This window comes from Boleophthalmus pectinirostris, unplaced genomic scaffold (assembly GCF_026225935.1).
Source record: "Boleophthalmus pectinirostris isolate CB_2022bp ecotype Guang Dong unplaced genomic scaffold, ASM2622593v1 HiC_scaffold_21, whole genome shotgun sequence".
Taxonomy (NCBI): Eukaryota; Metazoa; Chordata; class Actinopteri; order Gobiiformes; family Gobiidae; genus Boleophthalmus; species Boleophthalmus pectinirostris.
This window is the reverse complement of record NW_026571175.1, coordinates 10,692,915-10,713,548: the sequence shown is the minus strand read 5'-3', so window position 1 is coordinate 10,713,548 and position 20,634 is coordinate 10,692,915. Positions and strand designations below refer to the sequence as shown.

General features: G+C 39.4%; 1 protein-coding gene across 4 annotated transcripts; it reads left to right on the top strand.

Annotated features, from left to right (window-relative positions):
- Positions 1–16,673: 16,673 nt before the first annotated feature.
- Positions 16,674–20,173, top strand: LOC110153761 (gastrula zinc finger protein XlCGF57.1-like). Of its 4 annotated transcripts, none has more exons than XM_055157227.1 (4): positions 16,674–16,738; positions 17,656–17,781; positions 18,242–18,329; positions 18,452–20,173. In XM_055157227.1, exons 1-4 carry the CDS (start codon positions 16,723–16,725, stop codon positions 19,530–19,532), a joined length of 1,311 nt encoding a protein of 436 aa, XP_055013202.1. In that variant the 5' UTR covers positions 16,674–16,722; the 3' UTR covers positions 19,533–20,173. The 4 variants fall into 4 exon arrangements, with proteins under 4 accessions (XP_055013202.1, XP_020773342.2, XP_055013203.1 ...); XM_020917683.2 differs by having other exon boundaries at positions 16,674–16,764; XM_055157228.1 differs by having other exon boundaries at positions 16,678–16,738; positions 17,659–17,781.
- The last annotated feature ends 461 nt before the right edge of the window (positions 20,174–20,634 follow it).

The following is a 20,634-nucleotide window of genomic DNA, read 5'->3' as shown; positions in this document are numbered from 1 at the left end:
ATTGCTATTGTGTATGGAAAAACACACTGGCGTAAATAGACTTAAAACATACATCTCTAATCTGCATAATGTGCTTTATGTATTTGTTGGCAAACCTTTAGTGTATGTGCGTATTAGAGAATCAGTAGTGCAGCTCGTGACAATTGAATTTCTATTAACCTCCATCTAAAGAGGCAAACGCTCTCTTCACACAAGATATTACAGACTGTGATAGCAGCACAAACATTTGCCCACACGAAGAGCCGCTTAATCCTCCTGTGCATTAGAGGAGCTGTGAGTCCTCTAGTGTTTTTCCACATGAAGCATGGCATGTCCTTTTTTGCTCTTTGTCGTTGGTTCTTTTTGACAAAAAAGAAATAATATGGTGTAGTAAAAACAGTGTTGGTGATTTTATTTACAGTTTATTTACAGCAAAACAGTGGGAAAAAAAAGGAAAATAGAAATATTTACATTCAGTTGCAGCCCTTAAATAGCTCCTGAGCTAGTGCCTGCGTTGCACACAGCTCTTCCCCTTGATACCATAGACTGTATAAAAGAAGTGGACTAAGCAAGTGTGACGTCACCCATAGCGTTCAGCTCCGCTCAAATGAGGCTCACGATGCTAACAGTTACAGGAGCGAATCTGGAGCCAGGTTCTATGTTATGAAAAGAGTTTTTCTGAAGGACAAAATAGTGAAAAAAAAATTCTGAATCCTGTAGAACGGGTTAATACGAACATTATAAGACCAAAATATGGAGGCTCACCGCAGAGAGAGGGGCGACAAGATCCTAATGTAAGTCAATAGGAGCCAGGGTCAGAAGGAGCCGGAAGAAGCATTAGCTATGTCCACTCATATTTACGGTCTATGCTTGACACACACTGCCTCTGTGAAGATGGGAGGTCCCTTTTATAGTATGAAGCTCCTCCCACAAATCAACCATGGAAAATGCCTTTTTCTCTACAAACAGAAACCGATACATTCCCCCTTCAATACTGAAAAGTCATAAACATTGCATAAACAAAAATACCCTAATGATAATCTCTTACTCACGGCGTCACACATGCACGCCGTGCATGTGACACAACATAATGTGGAAAGCCACGTTGCTCGAGTTGGCCGGCTGACACATGCACTGACGGAGGACATGGAGGAAAGTCTGGAAATTAAACAATGGCTATGGCGAAGGGAATGTTTGCACAGCAGTTAAGTGTCCACCCTGACTGTTGCAATGGCTATGTAAGGAAAACTCAGGAACAACGGTAATGAAACGCCGGTATGAGTGAGCATGTGCATGTATATCAGCACCATGGCCTCCCCGCGTGATCTGATGAGATTACTCTGTCACACTCTTATTTTATTTTATTCATTTTACTGACTTAATTAGGACTAATGGCATTAAATAAAGCTTTATTTTATATTTCAATTGTATTGTTTTATCTGTATTGTGCAGCAAACAGTTTTGTTTATAAAAAGTGATTTAGGAATAAAGTGGATTGGATTGATTTAAAAAAAAGTCCTTTATCTGCACATTTAAGCAAGGACAACCCAGGTCCAGTTGTACTAGGAAAAAAAAGCAAAACAAAAAAACTGTAAGAACACAGACTACATGAGTGCACAAAGTCAAAATAAAGTAAAGTCAAAGTACTGCCCCAAAGCTTGAGGCTGTGAACTGAACTCACAAGTCTACAACTCTACAGAGGCCCTTGTGAACTGTGAACTCCACCCACTTCCTTTCCCTCACTCTGATGCTGCATCACGACAGAGACACAGCCTGGGAGAGTCACCACAGTTGTTTCCATATGGTTCTGATTTGGTAAATTTTTGCACATTTGTATTTCATGACAGAATCCAGTGTTCCTATTTCTCCAGCCCAGCACAGAAGAAGCTAACCACCCAACCCACAAAAAAAAACATGCAACAGGTCTCCAGGAAGAAAAGCTGATGGCTAATGGAGGTCAGTTAAATACAACAAAAGTGATAGCCCTGAGCTGTGGATGAATGGGCCCTTTACACCAGGCTGCGTGTTCTTACATTACCCTGCCTCACGTGGGCTCACACACAAATCACAAGCCAAGTCTTTAGCGCTTAACCCTTGAATTACTATTATTTTGTTCACATTTTTTGAAATCTGATACCAAGTCATTCTGATACCATTAAAACTCCTCTGCTCTCAAGATTTATTCTTTGGTATAACATTGCTACTAAACCCCAGCTTTAACAAAAAAATAAATAAATACACGAGCAGATAAACTACTGGACTGTATTCACCTTCTAATTAAACTAATTTCCACTACTGATCCTGCAGTGTTTCCCACAGCGCTTTATGGTTAGCCCCCCCAGTGTGTGATTCTGAGCTGCTCTGTTAGATCATAACCACCAAACATCAGCAACGCTACGGTAACAGACAATAAAACATAGTGTCAAGGGCAGATGGAGACAGAGGCGCAAGATACAAACGTGGATACAGCGAAAATCATGAAAAGACTTTATTACTCACCTCTCGTAAAGTGGTAAATTTAAAGTGCAGCATCTCATCCACGTTATCCATAGAAATTGTCCTCTGCAAATAATGACCCTCAGTCCACAAAACATCCTTGTGAATCCAGTCTGAGGCGTTTTTTGGAAGTAAAAAGGCAAGAGTATTTCCTCACGTGTCTGTTTACACAGCGCTCGGATCAAGGTGAAGCTGAAGATTACCGATAATGACTCTACTTTCTGTGAACTTTATTGCCAATCTTTTATGCTTTAAAAATCATGTATCTGAACTATTGCACATTTCACAAATAATAATAACACAGTTTTGTCTTGTATCTAAACTAGAAGTGCTGTGCTCTGATCTTTTGAACACAAGAGTCTCAAAACGAGTCGTTTTTACTGTAGACAGGAAAAAGCTGATGCAATCGAGCTCATAATTTTATAGCCTATGGTCCGCAGACATATCCCACTGCAGTCTTTGCGATCGGAGATTTTAAGTCTTATAAGATTCTCCTCGTGTCTGTGGTATACCCTTTTTGTCACGTTTAAAAATCGTTTAAGACCGAAGAATACTTTAGTGTGTGGCGACCTTAAGTCATTATTTGGAATCACTATTTACTAAAGGTGCACTGTATAACTTTTTAGGTGGAGTATTTGCCTTAAACTCTTCTGTCTTATTTATATTCAACAATATGTGTTTACTATCAAAGCATGTCAGTGCAGAAAAAATATAGCATTTGTCATCTTAAGAAATACTGGATAACTTCTTTCTTTTTATTTACCTCTTTTTCCAAGCATGGCCAAAATCCAGAATTTCAGCTTTTCCACCGAGCAAAAACGCATGGCTTAAACTTTTGAAAATTATTCATTTGTAAATCGAGTTGACCTTTGGGTTGTCTAAATGCTAATGTTCCATCCTCCTACACTGTGATTCATTTGATTTAATACAAGACTTTAGGCAGCCTGTTAGCCTTTAGCTTCCACATGTATGAGAGCCGTGGTTACCAATGCAAAGTGCTGAGCGATCAGGGAGGCCAGCAGACAGATCACGTGCAGACAGTGGTGAGTTTATAGTCAGGGAAACTGGTGGGAATTACATCATGTATTATTCCAGTGTTTTTCAAACTTTTCTGAGTCATGGCACACTTTTTGGTTTAAAACATTCCACGGCACACCGCCTAGCGCAGCTTGCGATAAGTAACAGTTTTATTCATTCTGCAGAAATGTATGCTGTTTTTCAGTTTTTACTTTTTTCACTCGTAAGCCACCATGTTTATTTTGACCCGAACAGATCTTGCATTTCTCTGATTGGTTAATCCACTTGTCAGTCACATCCAAACCCACATGTCTTTGTAAAATATTCTCAGAGTGTTTGGTTTGGACTGAACAGGTAAGTGAATAATAGTGATGTGTCAAAGCTAGGACTTTTTTTTTTTTTTTTTTACTAATTTACATGCACGCACTGCTAATGGACATTGGCACAGATACTGAAAACTGGATCAGACTTCCAAATACCGATTCAACCAATGTACATATAAATTGATGTAGTGAGACTATTTGCTGGTCGTATTTGGTCCAGAAAGTCTTATATTTATATGAAGCAGTGCTGTTACTTGAGTAATAAATGAACACATTTGGATTATTTTATTTTTATTATTGATTGATATTGGGTATCAGCAGATACTTAAATCCACAGTATTAATTGTAATTGTAACTGAGGACCTGTTTACACGAGAACGCTTGCGGGTAAAAACTACAAAATATTTTATCGGAAGTGCCTTTCGTTCAGACGGTGACGGTATTTTTGGGGCTTAAAAACACTAAAATCTGAAACCACCACCCAGACTGGAAAAGTTGAATATGCTCCGCCGTAGCATTTTCGTCTACACTGCCCAAGACGCAAAAGTCTGGTCAGATCTGCTCACATCGCGTACACGTTTACGTCACATACATCACCACCTAGCCTGGCATGTACACCCAATCGAATTCCATATACTTTTGCATCACCATACGCATGCAGATTTCCTCTCGAAAACGCTTGTCTAAATGCGGAATAATAATAATAATAAGTGAAAAGTGTCTTCTGTCATCATGTAAATGTAGCCTGAAAACATTTAAATATTTCCTCCTTTCACAGTCCCATCTTTAATGTGAGTACAGTCACCCTTTAACAGATCAGGACTCTTATTTATAAAACTTTATGTGGTATTCCTGCTAAAAGTGTGCGTATGAACAAGACAAACTTCGCCACTTCTTGTTTGTTTTTTTAGCTCGGATCTCTAAGTTTAGAGTTTGTGGACTAAAGCACTCTGTTCATCGAGGTCTTTTTATAGATCTCGAACATACGTAATGTGGAAAGTTGTGTATGTAACCTTTATAAATGAGACCCCTCACCTGTAACTTGGCCTAATGGCATCAACTACTTGTCTTCATAGAAATATGGATAACTTTAAAGCCATACTGTGGAACATATGCAAAGTAATCGAGCCAAGCAGATGGTTTACACTGCTGAGAAGCCTTCAATGAAACATCGATGAACTCATGAGGTCTCTATTACATTGTTCCCTTTCCAGCCAGACCGAGCCAGTATTGATTTCATTGTGAGTAAGGGAATATCTGAGTAGAAGATAAAGATGCAAAATAAAATTTAAAAATGTGTTACAAAACTTCTGCTGGAGGAAATTTTCTGTCAGTGTAAAAATAAACTTTATTTCCCCCAAAATTGCAAAACGGAAGCAACAGGAGTTTGCCCCAAGAAATGTCAACATGGAGGTGTCAGAATGATCTGGTGACACTGATTGCACTAAAGGATGCAGCTCAAATGGACTTTTAAAACACAGAGGAATTTAAAAACTATTGGAAATGACATCCACAATAGTCCTCAGTAAAATGACATGTGTCCATTTAAATATTACATTAAACCTAAGTTCTTCAGCGAATCGCAGCTCTCTACTGACTGTCTTTCAACCAATCATCTATCAAGCTTAAATAGGGATGTAACAATATCTAAATCTCTCGATATGATATTTTCACAATAACCATCTCACGGTACGATATTTATTGCGATATTTTGTGTAGGTTAACAGAAGTGTGAAAATGCTACTCTTCTGTCATAATGGAAATAATTAAGATGTAAACATGTTTAATAACAGTTATTTCATCATTTAGATTGGACTGAAACAGAGCAAAGGATCATGGTATATGTAGTTCACGCTGTTTTTGCACCATAACCATGAATTTAAGCAAAGAGATTTCTAATTTGATATATTGTGATGGCCCATGGTATCATTGTGATACTTTTGACGATACAATATCACGATATTTCGGTTATTGTTACTAGCCTGATTCATCAGCCGGTTTCACTTTGTAGAAACCGTCTGACCTCGCAGCATTAGGATTTGTTCACTCTGCGATAGACAGGTACTTTTTTATTTAACCAATCGCTGCTATTTCGTGATGGAGGTAATATGTCACTAAGGGGGCTAACTGGTATATTAAGCTTTTTCCAAATCCCGTAGGAAGAAGGGCAATAACGTCTTTCTTCTTGATAAAATTCACAGAACATTCTATTTGTTCCGGCTTTAAATTCTTAATCTTGGGAATTGTTGCCAACACAGAATGTTTGGCTCTTTGCTGAATGGCCTGTGCCCGAACTCGCACTTCCGAGGTTTTTGCAAACCATCTAGTGTATTCCAATTCCTGACCTAGTCGCTGAAGAGAAATTAAATTGAGTGGAGGCACTAGGTGGTGCCAGCCTGGCTATATTGTTACATCCCTAAACTTAAACTATAAATGCACTCTCTCTTCCCTCCATCAACTTACACATCAGTTAAAGCTGCACTATGTAACTTTTCTGGTGGCAGCAGGCCTTATTCATACTGACATCACAAACCAGGAAGACGTCTGGAAAGATGCAGTTATAACTGCCAGTGTAGTTACTGACACTGGGCTCACCTACCGACTGTGATAAAACAACCCATGTATCATTCATTCATTTGTTTTTCAAAATACAAACAAAAATAAGAAAACAAAAAAAAACAACAATTTTCTTCATTATTTGTCTCCAAAACCAAAATGAAAAAACTGGTAATTTGTTTTTTTCAGTTTTCAATTTTGTGTTTAAACTAATAATGGAAACGTTTCCGGGACCAGACCAGAACTGAGACCAGAATTGAGACCAGAACTGAGACCAGGACTGAGACCGGGATCAGACCAGAACTGGTCAAGGAATTATTATCTGTGATTTGTTTTTTCATTTTGGTTTTGGAGACAAATAATTGTGAAAATATTTTTTTTTGTTTTTTGTTTTTGTTTTCTTATTTTTGGTTTTATTTTAAAAAATTTATGAATGAATGATACACGGATTTAAAACCCACTGAAGTAAATGTCGTCAGTGGTAAAATGAAAACTGTATGTGCTAATTGGAATAATCTTGAATTTGGCGCCCTCATCTCTTCTAATTGCATGTACCCAGTGCAATTGGAGTTGCGCGTCAGTGGGGAAATTATGAAAACTTAAGTTTGGTTGTAAATGTTGATTAGCCGAACATAACGGAACGCTACAATGACATGGAGATGAAGAAAACGGACATTTTCTCATTTTAACTAGATTTTGTCAGACTTACGACCACGAACAGAGCCCATCAGACGTCGTAATCATGTCAATGAGCAGATGCGACCATGAGGCCAAACTAGAAGGTTCCACATGTAATTCCTGGGTCGCCTTTCTGTGCAGAGTTTGGATGTTTCTCCTTGTGTCTGGGCAGGCGCTCTGGTTTCCCCTGTCAACCAAAATATAGGAAAAATTGTGACTAAGGCTACACCTCAAGATCTGGATATAAAAACTTTCCTCCATGAGGGATCAATAAAGTGTACCCTACCAATTTATAGCACATTTTATAAACAAGAACGCTTCCAATGTGGCGCTCTAAAACAAACGTTCAGCTCTAAAGCCAGCTGAGGGTATATTAGGTCATCTTTAACTATTCACCCTCAGTCTAGACAGCTCATGGTTGTGTCTGAATATGACATAACCTCATTCACGCGCTGTAAGTACCTCATGCATAATGTGTGTGGGCATTAAACATGGATGTGTGCAGCGCAGTGGGATCCCTGGTGCGGTGTTTTCCACTGGCTCGACATGTCTGAGGTTAGCCTGTCTGCCACCTCCGGGCCGTGTGCAAAACAAACACGAGGTGACCCCCGACCCCTCCCATCTCCGAGCCATCGCTGCAAATAAAGAGGATATGTGGAGAGAAAGAAAGGAAGAGGAGAGGGACGAGGGGAAGAGACGGAGAGAGAAGAGAGAGAGATGATAAAGAGAGGGAGAGAGAGACAAAAGAGGAGAGGGACAAGGGGAAGAGACGGAGAGAGAAGAGCGAGAGGGAGAGGCGATTTAGAGAGGAAGAGAGAGGGGAAGAGAGAGAAAGGAAGAGGAGAGGAACAAGAAGAAGAGATGGAAAGAGCAGAAAGAGGGAGAGAGAGGGAGAGAGAGGGGAAGAGAGAAAAAGGAAGAGGAGAGGGACAAGGGGAAGAGATGGAGAGATAGGAGAGAGAGGAGATATAGAGAGGGAGAGAGAGGGGAAGAGAGAGAAAGGAAGAGGAGAGGAACAAGGGGAAGAGACGGAAAGAGAAAAAAAGAGAGGCGATAGGGTGTGATAGAGAAAGAGAGGGGGAAGTGAGAGCAGGAGAGGGTAAGAGGGAGAGAGAGGGAAGGGAGACAGAGAGGAGAGAAAGAGGTAGGAAAGAGAGTAGAGAGAGCGATTTATAGTGGAAGAGAGAGAGATAGAGAGTGAGAGAGAAAGAGAGAGAAAGAGAAAAGGGTGTGCTAGAGAGAAAGAGAGGGGGAACAGGGAGAAGGTGAGATGGAGAGAACGGAAAGAAAGAAAGGGAGTGTGAGAGAGAGAGAAAGAGAGGGTGAGGAGTGAGAAACGGAGAGAGAGGAAGACAGAGAGAAGAGAGATAGAGAGAGGGAAAGAGAAAAGGGTGTGCTAGAGAGAAAGAGAGGGGAAGAGGGAGCAGAAGACGGTGAGATGGAGAGAGAGGGAAGGGGGACAGAAAGGAGAGAGGGAGGGAGGAAAGAAAGGGAGAGAGAAGAGATAGAGACAGGTGATATAGAGAGGGAGAGAGAGGGGGAAGAAAGAGAGATGGGTGAGAGAGAAAGAGAAGGGTAAGAGAGAAATGGAACAGGAAGGGAGAGAGAGAGGTGGGAAAGAGAGTGGCGTGAGAGAATGATAGTGCGAGAGAGAAAGAGAGCAAGGAGTGAAAAACAGGGAGGAGAGAGAGGAAGACATAGAGAGAGAGGAGGAAAGAGAGAGGTGTGTTAGAGGTGGGAGTGAGACAGAGAGAGGAAAAGAGAGCGGGGAAGAGAGTGAGGGAGAGAGAGGTAGGAAAGAGCGGAGAGAGAGAATGATAGTGGGAGAGAGAAAGAGATAGAGAGCAAGGAGTGAGAGAGAAAGAGAGAAGACAGAGGAAGACATAGAGAGAGAAGGGAGATAGAGAGAGGGAAAGAGAGGGGGAAGAAAGAGAGAGGGTGAGATGAAGAGAGAGGGAAGGGAGACAGAGAGGACAGAAAGAGTTAGGGTTAGGAAAGAGAGAGGAGAGAATGAGAGTGGGGGAGGGGAGAGAGAGATAGAGAGGGAGGAGTGAAAAACAGAAGAGAGAGGAGAGAAAGAGAGAAAGGAAGGGGGATAGAGAGAGAGAAACATGAGGGGTGAGTGGGTGGTGTGAGCTGTCCATGCCTGTAACCATCACCCCTCACCAATACGCAGAGGCTAAAATAGGACACAATTTTTATATTTTCTTTAAGGTGCTGCCACGAAATGTCTACTCGATTTTGGTAACCACCTTCGACACGAAAAAGAAATCAACCCGTCTATAAAAAATATTGAGTAATAAAGACTCACATAAACTGGTTTGAATGTTGTGTACTGTAATATCACGCTTATGACTACCAGTTAATCAATAAATAGTTTAGGTCTGGAGTTCAATTCCTGGACTTTGCTCATTTATGCTGCACTTTCACGTAAACAGATTCTCAACCTGACTTATTCAAATTGTGACTCCAAAAATGTTATACGTCTTTTCATCTGCACTAAGTTACTAAAAAAGATATTCAAAATGTATGTATTTTTTATGCGTATAATACTAGTATGTTAATAAAATGCAGTAGTGGAAGAAGTACTCAGTTTGAAGTAAAATTACAGTTATCAGAGCAAGTTACAAAACAATCTACTTAAGTAAAAGTATTAAAGAACATATTTTGAAATGTACTTAAAAACATAAAAGTATTTCGCGCATATTTGGAGGTCTTCAAATATAGCGATTTTGATAAAGATTTCAATAGAAACAACTGAATTGATCGCTTATTTTGCTCTCAGATATAGTGAAGTAAAAGTATCCACATTAAAATATATTTAAGTAAAGTACAGACACTTAAAATTTTTTTACCTTGTGCAGAACTTTACTACTTGTACTGATAAAATATAGGAAGAAAAATGTGCCAAATGTGTGTCTGACTATGTATGACTATAAGTATGTTTGCTATGCTCGACTAATCAGAATTGGTATCAGATGACCGTCATTTAGCGTGACACTTGACATAGCCTACAGCTCTATGGAACAGGATGTTAGCACATGAGTGGGGCTGAAGTGGACGCTATGTACTTCCAAGAGCGCTATGCTGAACAAATATTTGCAGTTTTGGGCAGAGGATGTAACCTTTACAGAGGAGCCCATAGGGAGCATCCATATTTGTTTTATAGAGTCATTTTGGGACTCAGATGATGTCAAAACTTATATTTCAAAACCATTCATAACTCAAATTAAAAAGTCTCAAGTGTCAGGTTTATGTTTTCCCTTGGTGCTCTGATTTCCTATGAATAATATACTTGCATATAGGATCCAGAATACACACAAATACTTTACAAAGATGTGAGTCTGGTCACAGCTGAATCTCCCTGAGTTCAGACGGACGTGATTGATGGTTGGATTAGACAATCAGGGACACACATGGTTAAGGGTGTAACGCTATCCAAGTCTCACGATACCATATTGTCACGGTACGATATTTATTGCGATATCGTGGGAAAGCTCACGATATGGTGGGGAGGCTCATGATTAGAAATATAACAATATTCAAATCTCTCAGTATGATATTTTCATGATATACATCTCACTGTATGATATTTATTGCAATATTTTGTGGAGGCTAAACAGCTAAAACTGTTTATATGCTATTTTTTCCTCTTAAAATGCCTTGACAAGACTTAATTCAAAGAACTAAGACTTAAAAGTGCTTAGAACTGTTATTTCTTCTTGTAGTCTGCACTGAAATGGAGCAAAGGATCAAGGTCTATGTAGTTCCCTTTGTATTTTTTAGCTGTTGCTGCACCATAACTCTTAATTTAAGCAAAGAGAAATGGTCCACGATATTATTGTGAAAACTTTGACAAAACGATATCATGATATTTCGGTTATTGTTACATCCCTACACATGGTCCATCTGTAACAAAACAAATATGAAGAAAAATAATCACAAGGGACTGAAAAATAGACGAAGTTTCTGCAGAATGCAGTCAAGCACTGAAATCTGTACAGACACATGCACACCACATGTGTATGGGTCTGGGTATGGGTGACACACTGTATATAGATATAGATATTGCATTTTTCTGTCAAATTTTTTTATTTTCTTTTTCTACAAATTGTAACCGAACTTGGGTGTTGAATATGACTCTCTACTTTTTTGTATGGTTTTGGATGTAACAATGAAACAGTGAGTGATACAGGACAACATTCATACCATACTCCCTGCAACTGTACAACAACTCACCCTTATGTAACAGATAATACTCCCTACAACTGTACAACAACTCGCCCTTATGTAACAGATAATACTCCCTACAACTGTACAACAACTCACCCTTATGTAACAGATAATACTCCCTACAACTGTACAACAACTCACCCTTATGTAACAGAGAATACTCCCTACAACTGTACAACAACTCACCCTTATGTAACAGAGAATACTCCCTACAACTGTACAACAACTCACCCTTATGTAACAGATAATACTCCCTACAACTGTACAACAACTCACCCTTATGTAACAGATAATACTCCCTACAACTGTACAACAACTCACCCTTATGTACTAGATAACCCTATGTCATCTCAATCAATATTTCATTTTTGCACAGTTTTCTCTTCACAACCTCTTATATCTATTTTTTTTATTTGTACATATAAATTTGACATCATTCTGTTGTTAATTTGAATTTATTAATACCATATTTTTGCTCTTTGTCATTATAATACATTGTGATGTGTGAGCGCTGTGTAAAAATCATTTACTTTGTGGATCAATCAAGTGTAAATCTAAGAAACAGCTGTTTTCCACCAATATTGCATGTGAAAATAAGCTCTTGTTTTTGTCTACACTTTTCAAGAATTGCTGTCACTTTTTGTAATTTTTGGATTTTGTTTTCTTTGTTTCAGTGTGTAACAAATTGCTCAAATAAAACAAATGAAATGATCTCTGAGGTGAGAGATGTTTGATTTTGGGTGACCAGTGAACTCTTTCATTTCACGTGTCACTGAAATAAACAATTGGATGTTTCATGTTTCAGTTCAGCTCAAGGTGCAACAGAGGTCTTGGGGACCAGAATAAAAAAGATATTGTTCTGGATCGTTCTCGATTGGCAGGCAACTCAGGTATAACTTCCCTATGTGCTCACTCACCAAATGTCAGTACTGTCTAAAATTTGATATAGACAGTTGTTTGTTTCGAATTTGTAAATTAATGTAGCACATCATTAGTCTGATTCATCAGCCGGTTTCACTTCTTAGAAACCGCCTGACCTCACAGTGTTAGAATTCGTTCACTTGATGGTAGGTGGGTACTTTTTTTCATTTAACTGCTATTTGGTCGTGACGTATGTAATGCGCCGCTAACGGGACTAACTGGTATACTAAGCTTTTCACAAATCCAGTAGGAAGAAGGGCAATAACGTCTTTCTCCTTGATAAAATTCACCAAACATTCTCTTTGTTCCAGCTTTAAATCCTCGATCTCGGGAATCGTTGCCAACACAGAATGTATGGCTCTTCTCTGATTAGCTGGTGCCTGAACTCGCACTTCCAGGGTTTTTGCGAACAGTCTAGTGTATTCCGATTCCTGACCTAGTCGCTAGAGAGAAATTAAATTGGATCATTAGAATTCTCTGTTGTTTGGGATTGGGATATTGTAACCTAAACAAACATGAATTGAATTTCCTAACATTTCCCACACATATCCTAAAACTTTTGCAAAATGTATGAAAGAACTGACCTACACTTTTTATTCTGATCACTTACTCTCTTTGTATAGTGGCTCTGTTCCTTAATTTCCCCATTGGCATTCACAGTCACAACGCAATAATATCTAACATTATTACTTCATAATCTAATATTATTTTATGTTGCATGAATCACATGTACGTTCTTTAAAATGTCCTGGAACATTCAGAGCTGGGCACGAGTCCAGGCGTCTCTTGTCTCTATGTGTATCAAAACAACACACCCATAAGAAAAAACCTTGGTGAGTGATTTCTGTAAAGTATAATAAAAAGCACGAGAGAGAGGCATGGATTTTGTTGCCTTGACAGTTGTGGCAGCCATGTTGTGATTGTAAAAGCCACACAATTCGAATAGAAAATGTAAAAACAAAAATTAATTTATTATAAACCCTAATGGTATATATTTGTGATGAAAATGAAATGTAAATCAAGAAAACTCCTTTATATTCTACATAATACAAGATGTTTTAAAATCTAAATACTAATGGTTTACTAATGATAAATGATTTTTCCACATTATTGGAAATTATAATTAAAGGTGCACTGTGTAAGTTTTCTACAAGTGGTGTATGGCATTAAACATTAAACTACCTAAAAGAGTTTTTAATTCCATTTAGATCAGCATATAATTTACGTCACACTGAACAACTATTTTTTTAATGTTCCTAGAATAAAAAAAGAAACTGGCTGCAGAGCATTTAACTTCAAAGCTCCAAATGAATGGAACAATTTACCCTCCTCGATCCGATCAATCACATCAATCCACCATTTTAAGGCATCAGTCTTCAGATACTTACAAACATCCTGCTCCTGTTTTTGAACATAGAGTTGCTTTCTTTCTTCACTTATGTACAAATGTAGGTGTGGTGATGATAAAATCCTGGATCATATAGTATGAATGCTGTCTGTGTGTTGTGTGAATGTTGCCTTTGTGTTGTGTTTGTTCTTTGTTTTGTTACCTGGTCCCTGAAGGGTTGACCAAGTTTTGTATTCACCCTGTGTGTCTGTGTGTCTGTCCATCCGCCATTTATGGACCTGATTGTCACCAAATGTAGTACATGGGTCAAGCCCCCGTGCCCGATGCGGCAAAAAAATCAGGGTCAGATCCGTGCAGAAGTGAGCCCTCTCTCAGTGCAAATGCATGCTTTTCAATGTGTTTCTGAGCAATAAAAAAACACCTGTAATAGACTCAATGCACGAGATGAATGACTTTAATACCATACTGTGGAACATTCTAGGCAAAGCTATAACATCTTCATGAGACAAATAAATGGTGGACCCACATTGCACCTAAAAATTGCAGCTCTCTATTTGTGTATTTCAACTTCCTATGCACGCTTTTTCACTATCAAAAGACATAATGTTTAGTTTAAAATAGTTACTCACCATGACATTCCTCCTAATTTGCCATCATTCTGAAAGCCGTGGATTATTTTGTATGAATTCATCAGTAAAGAATTACAGTCACAGCATGTCTGCTGGAACTCGTTGTTTGTTACTATAGGTTACCATGGCGATTATATCTCTAGCCTTTTATTATACAACATTGGGTGAATTTACAACAGCGTACCACGGCAGCTGCACAGTCGGAGAACGGGGTCGTCTGAGGACACGCACACGGGCTGCAGACTGGTGCGTAATTTCCGTGCCAACTTTACGCACACGTCCAGTCCAACAGCTGCGCGCACGGAGCTGAAGGCGAGACATTCACGCGGTGCCAAAGATCGCCTGGTTCCTCTGTACATCGGGGAGTAAATAGATAGACTTTGTTCCTAACAGAGTACAGGCTGTCACCGCAGAGTAGACCGTCAGCGCCTCGGGTCGTGGAGCGGCGCACTGCTGCGCCCTGATTGGTCAAAACATTCTGGGACTCAGCCAAATTATGTAACGAGTAAATATGATCGTGCGGTTGTGTTTTGGCGCCATCTAGTGGAAAGGCCAAGGATGTAGGACCAAATAATAAGCTATAAATGAAATACTGAAGCGTCGCAGACAAGTCCATTATTTCCAAACCAGCCAGGTACGCAAGCATTTAGCAAAGGGAACTTGGAATAGTAAAAAAAAAAAGTAAAAACACGAAATTAAACATTTGAATTAAAAAACAAACAAACAAACAAACAAACAAAAAAACTGTTAATTCTGGACATAGAAACTGTAGCCTACATAAGTAAGTAAAATGCTCAAACCAAATACTGCATTAATTCAAAATTATCCATGTAAAAGAGACATTATAACACATTAGAGATAAGTGTATTTACCAGCAGTCACCCAGCAATTTATTGGATTGTTCCACTGCTCCCATGTGTGCTTTTGCCAACGCATCTAAATGAAAGTTATGCACATGTCATGAATACGATCTTATTTGTCCCACAATGGGGAAATTACAATGTTGCAACATAAAGGTCAAGAACAGCTGGAAAACCAAAATCAAGATCAAGATAACATAATAATGCATTAGTATACAGCCTTCGGTCCATACCCGAAGGTAGTAAACTATTGTAGCTACAGTTGCCTGGGGACAGAAGTGAGGCCCCTCCAATCACCACCAACCTCTTGGTCACACAGTGAGAGCGCATCTGTCACTGAAGCTGCTCCAGAGCAGACACGGCTTCCTGCAGGAGGAGACACTCACACACAGATGTGAGTTTAACCATGAGCCTCCTTTCTCCTCTTGCTCTGAGTCCAGAGGACAGTCCAGCTGGGTCTTGATGACTTTGTCCAGTCTCCCTCTCCATGATGCTGCTGTTCCAGTAAAAACAAGTAATTTTAGGATTAGTTTTGTTTTATTTTATATTACATTTTGGTTTTATTCATTTTGCAGGTCTTTACCAGGATGCAGGGCTGTGTGAAGACAGAACCTGAATATTATCATCACATATTGTGCACATTTCTGTTTTTAACAGAAGAAAATAAACAATCAGCAATTAAATGCTGACATTACACTAGTATCCCGACAGTCCATTTAATCCTGTTTTCACTACTGATTAAGTTCATTTAGATCTATTTTTAGTATTTTAAAAATAGATAACTTTTTTCTATTTTAGATACTACTACCATCACTACTACTAACACACTGTGCTGTGTTCAAAATGTGCCAAAAAGAGTCACTACACTTCTGGAAACGAGAATGCTTCTAAAGGTGCTTTTCTCTTCACTCTAGTCCAAGATTTACCCTGGGCACTCAAAAATGCTTTAATGCTTTCTCTATTTGATCTCGGACCAAAGTTCTCATGAAATCATTCCACAGCGCTGGCTGTGTTAATGATCTCAATTTGAAAGTGTGAGCTAAACTTCTCTCTACTGCAGTACCACAGATGACCAGTGGATGGCAGCAATACGCCACCGTGCTCCTAGAAGTGTGTGGAGCGAGCTTGAGCTCTACAAACTAAAAACTTTATTTATGATGTTAATGTGAACATTTTGTTAGTAGAGAAGTAGAAATTATCTAAACAAAACAAGAACTGAAACAAGAGTCAAAAGAACAGTTTGTTTATGCGAAAGCATCTCTGAACCAAATGAATGACTAAGCCTTGTACAGACCGCTTTTTACCAACCGCAACACCACGGTAGAGCAGAGCTGTGGCACACTGGCAAAACGATTAAATATGTCCATAACTTGGAGAGCGTTTGTGAAGAGCAGCTGAATGCTGAGGACATATGTGCGCTGTTTGAGACTCGATAACGAACTTTGAGGAGGCTGCGCCGCTCCAAACACGAGGACCAGCAGAACCACTCGTCTCTGAAGGCTCTGAGCCCAAGAGTCGTGCTCATCAGAAGATCCCAGGGATCCACCTTTTAGCCTATGTGTGACGGACAGCAGGGGGCGCCCTTACTTTTTAAATCACCTGACGCCAACTTCCTGTGCCAGCGGAAGTCGGGCTTAAATAGGCCGAGCCGAGCGCATGGATCTGGCCGAGCGGCAGTATCCATGGATCTATTGAAAGGTGATGCCTCACATCTTTTACCCCGAGTATGTGAGATTTTAAGGATTGGTCTGCTTTTGTTTTATTGTTTTGTTTTTGTCTTGTTTTGTTGGTTTCGTTTAGTTGATTTATGGGTTGGTTTTGCACTGTTTTAATTTTAAAGTTACCTCATATATATTTATATTTATTTTAACTTTACCTTAAACTGCACCAATAATAAACGTGGTTTTAATAGTTGCCCCTGGGCTTTTAGCTTTAGTTTGGTTTAATATATCGGGTCGTATTTGGGAGGGGTTTAGCCCGTTCCTCTTAGTGTGCACTTTGGGTTTTTATGTTATTTTGTTGTGACTGCGTGGTAGCACTTTGCTTTTGTTCTGGATCCCCCTCTAAAGTCGTCGTTGTTTGGTTGAGTTTTAAGATTTATTTCTGTTCCAGGACTTCCTTTCCTTCGCCCAGGGGCTGCAAGGTTTTATTCTGGTTTTAGTAGTATATTAATAAATACTGGCAATTTTTATTGTTTTAACCACTGCCTGCTTTTTTAGAATAAATCATTAAAAATTTTTTACTTGCTCCTTTAGCCATTTAATACATTTTAATTCTCTTAAAGTCACGTCGCTGTCCTTTTATTTACAAACTTATCTGTGCCCTTGGGTGCCCTTTGGGTATTTGACACTGTATTTTAGTATTTTAAACATTATTTATTGAAAGGGTACTTTAGGTCACAATTGTGGCGTTGTTGGCAGGATTTGTAAATTGAGACATGCACTTTAAAGGTGTAATTGTTTGTTTATTGGTGCAATAGTATAGGCAATAGGCTCTCAGCTATTTTAATCTAACAGTAGCAGGCCCGGTGTTGGACCATGGCCTGGCCTTACCTGAGTGCACCTGACTGAGCCGTGTGACCACTTTCCTGATTCTGTTTGTCTCCTCATCTGTAGTAGGCATGGCTGATGAGATGCAGCAGGTTAAAGACTTGGTGATAAAGCTACGAGCCAGTAATGAAGGTTTAAGAAGGGAGCAAGCTGCCGGAGAGGACTGTGAGGATTCTTCGCAAAGTGCTGAAGGTACCTCATCTCAAACCCACCCTGGTGATGGACACTACGTCGCAACTGGTGAATGTATTCTGTATAGTCCTTGTTAACATAAATGTAAAATTTTCAGAGGTAACACTGGAATTGGGATTCGGTATAGACCCAGGGATGAGCGGGAGGACCCTTAATGGATTTTAACAGCTTTACAAGAACTGTATGGGTGTTCAAAATCCTATGTGACGTTCCATATGGGTGTTTAAAAAGTATGAAAAATGCACATGATGTAGAAAACAAGCTCGTTAGAAACGTGCTCCATGGCTATAACAGCAGAAGAACCTGTAGGACTCCAAATCACTTCAGATATTGACTAAAACGTATTTACAACTTCATAGAGAGAAAAGACAACCCATCACCCTTAAAGTAGCCTACAGACAAGTTCAGAGTGTTCATGTCACAAGACTGCATGTATAAGTGTGTCTCTTACCTCCTGCAGCTGTCCAGCTCTCCTCTCTGAGTCCTGGTCTGACTCCACACATTAAAGAAGAACATAACATCAAACAAGAGGAAGATGAGCTGCAAGTGTGAGTCTCAGGCACTTTCAAACTGCAATTCTTTATTTTATTACTCATTCATTCTTATTAATTTCTATTACACAAATTCAGATTTGGTTTGAAATATACAAATGTGTCTTTTATTATTTCAGGTCTATCCCAGAGTTTACTGCGGTGAGTGTGAAGACAGAGGAGTCCTTACCGCTACAACAAAGACAAACTGAGCAGAGAGAGGACACACAGGAAGAAGACATTAAAGCAGAGATACACGTCCACTTTGAGGACAGAACAGAGACACATGTCCACTCAGAGAGTGAGGAAGACACAGAGCACTCTTCTGACAGTGATGAAGACTGGAGAGCTCCACTCAACTGTTCACCTGCACACATGGACACAGGGGCTGATGGAGACCACCACAACCAAGTCCAGCTCGGTGCCAGAAGCACCACTGCGCAAAACTCATGTCTGTCCCCCAAATACAAGTTGACACCAGAAATCAGAGCCATTGTGAACAATGGAGACAAGTCAAGAACTGGCAAAGGAGCTGAGAGCTGGACACACAAGTGCCCTGTTTGTAAAGAGAGTTTTGGGTCTATATATAAACTAGACATACACAGGAGAGTTCACACAGGAGGGGAGCCATTCAGCTGTTCAGTTTGTAAGAAAACATTTGCCCGAAAGGGTCATCTTGAAAACCATATGAAGACGCACACAGGGGAGAAACCATTCAGCTGTTCAGTTTGTAAAAAAATGTTTGGTTTAAAAGACAATCTCAAAACACATATGAGGACACACACAGGGGAGAAACCATTCAGCTGTTCAGTTTGTAAGAAAACATTTGCCCGAAATGATCGTCTTGAAGACCATATGAAGACGCACACAGGAGAGAAACCATTCAGCTGTTCTGTTTGTAAGAAAGTGTTTGCTTTCAGAACTAATATCAAAAGACATATGAAGATACACACAGGGGAGAAACCATTCAGCTGTTCAGTCTGTAAGCACACGTTTGCTTTAAAAGACAATCTCAAAATACATATGAGGACACACGCAGAGGAGAAACCATTCAGCTGTTCAGTTTGTAAGAAAACATTTGCCCGAAAGGGTCAGCTTGAAGACCATATGAGGAGACACACAGGGAAGAAACCATTCAGCTGCCCAGACTGTGAGAAAGTGTTTGCTACAAAACGTACTCTCAAAAAACATATGAAGACACACCAGAGACTGCATATATAAAGGGACATAGCTAAAGTGCCAAATAGGAAGTTCACATGTGGGCTCCTCTGGCTCCTATTGGTTTTCATTGTAATCTTGGGGTCCCTCTCTATGTAAATGCTGCTGTAAGCCATTTTAGTCTTAAATTGTCTGTAGACCCGCTCTACATGACTCTGGTGTTTTTCCCGCTATTTTGCTTGTTAACAAAATCTTATTCATAATATAGGGCCTGGCTTCAAATTCGCCCCTGGGTCATTCCATGCCAAATCTCCGAATGACCCTGCCCGACTATCTCAGATTTGATTGAAAAAATTCTAGGAGGTTCACACACTTTCCAATGGGAAAAGTTCCAAATTTTACCTGCTAACTCCTTTATAGTTTTGTCATTAAAAAATATTTTGTCAACTCTGCCCTGACCTGTTTTGAGCAGAGTTGTCCAAGGAGCCACTTTCAGATTGTTGTATCTAAAAAACTATTTAAGGTCGGTCAAATGTGCCTTGTAGAATATGGACTTTTACACATGTACTTTTGATTTGTCAGATTTCTGGGGGCTTGAATTTGCTTGTAAATTTTACTCTTTCAAATTTGAGGGCATCTTTGAAGGACTGTGGAAAGAGCAATTTCAAAGACAGATGTTTGATATGAACATAAACCTTCCCACACATGCTGTGTACTTTGTATTTTAAAACTGAGCCTCTGTGATGAACGCTCTAGAAGATCGATAGATCGATAGATACATTTTTTCCAAGTGTTAAAAATGGAAAAAATTAATTTGGTGCCATCTTTACCATGTTATACCAAAAAATGATAGCACCCACCAACATCAAATGGATTGTTTTAGAAAGACTAGATGTTTTTAACTTATCCAAAATTTGTGATGGTGTTCTGCCTTATTTTTGCAAAATGAATTTTTGAAAATCTGGTGTCCGCAAACATGCAGAGCATTCATGGACTATGAAAGCACTTTCAGAAGCTAAGAAAACACTCTGAATATTTGACACACAACTTAAACTCAACAAAATGATTGATTTGATTACTCAACTATTGTAAATTATCTCAACTCTTTGAGGAAACCAACAGATATTTTGGAGTAACACTCCTGTTCAGTCTGTAAGAAAACATT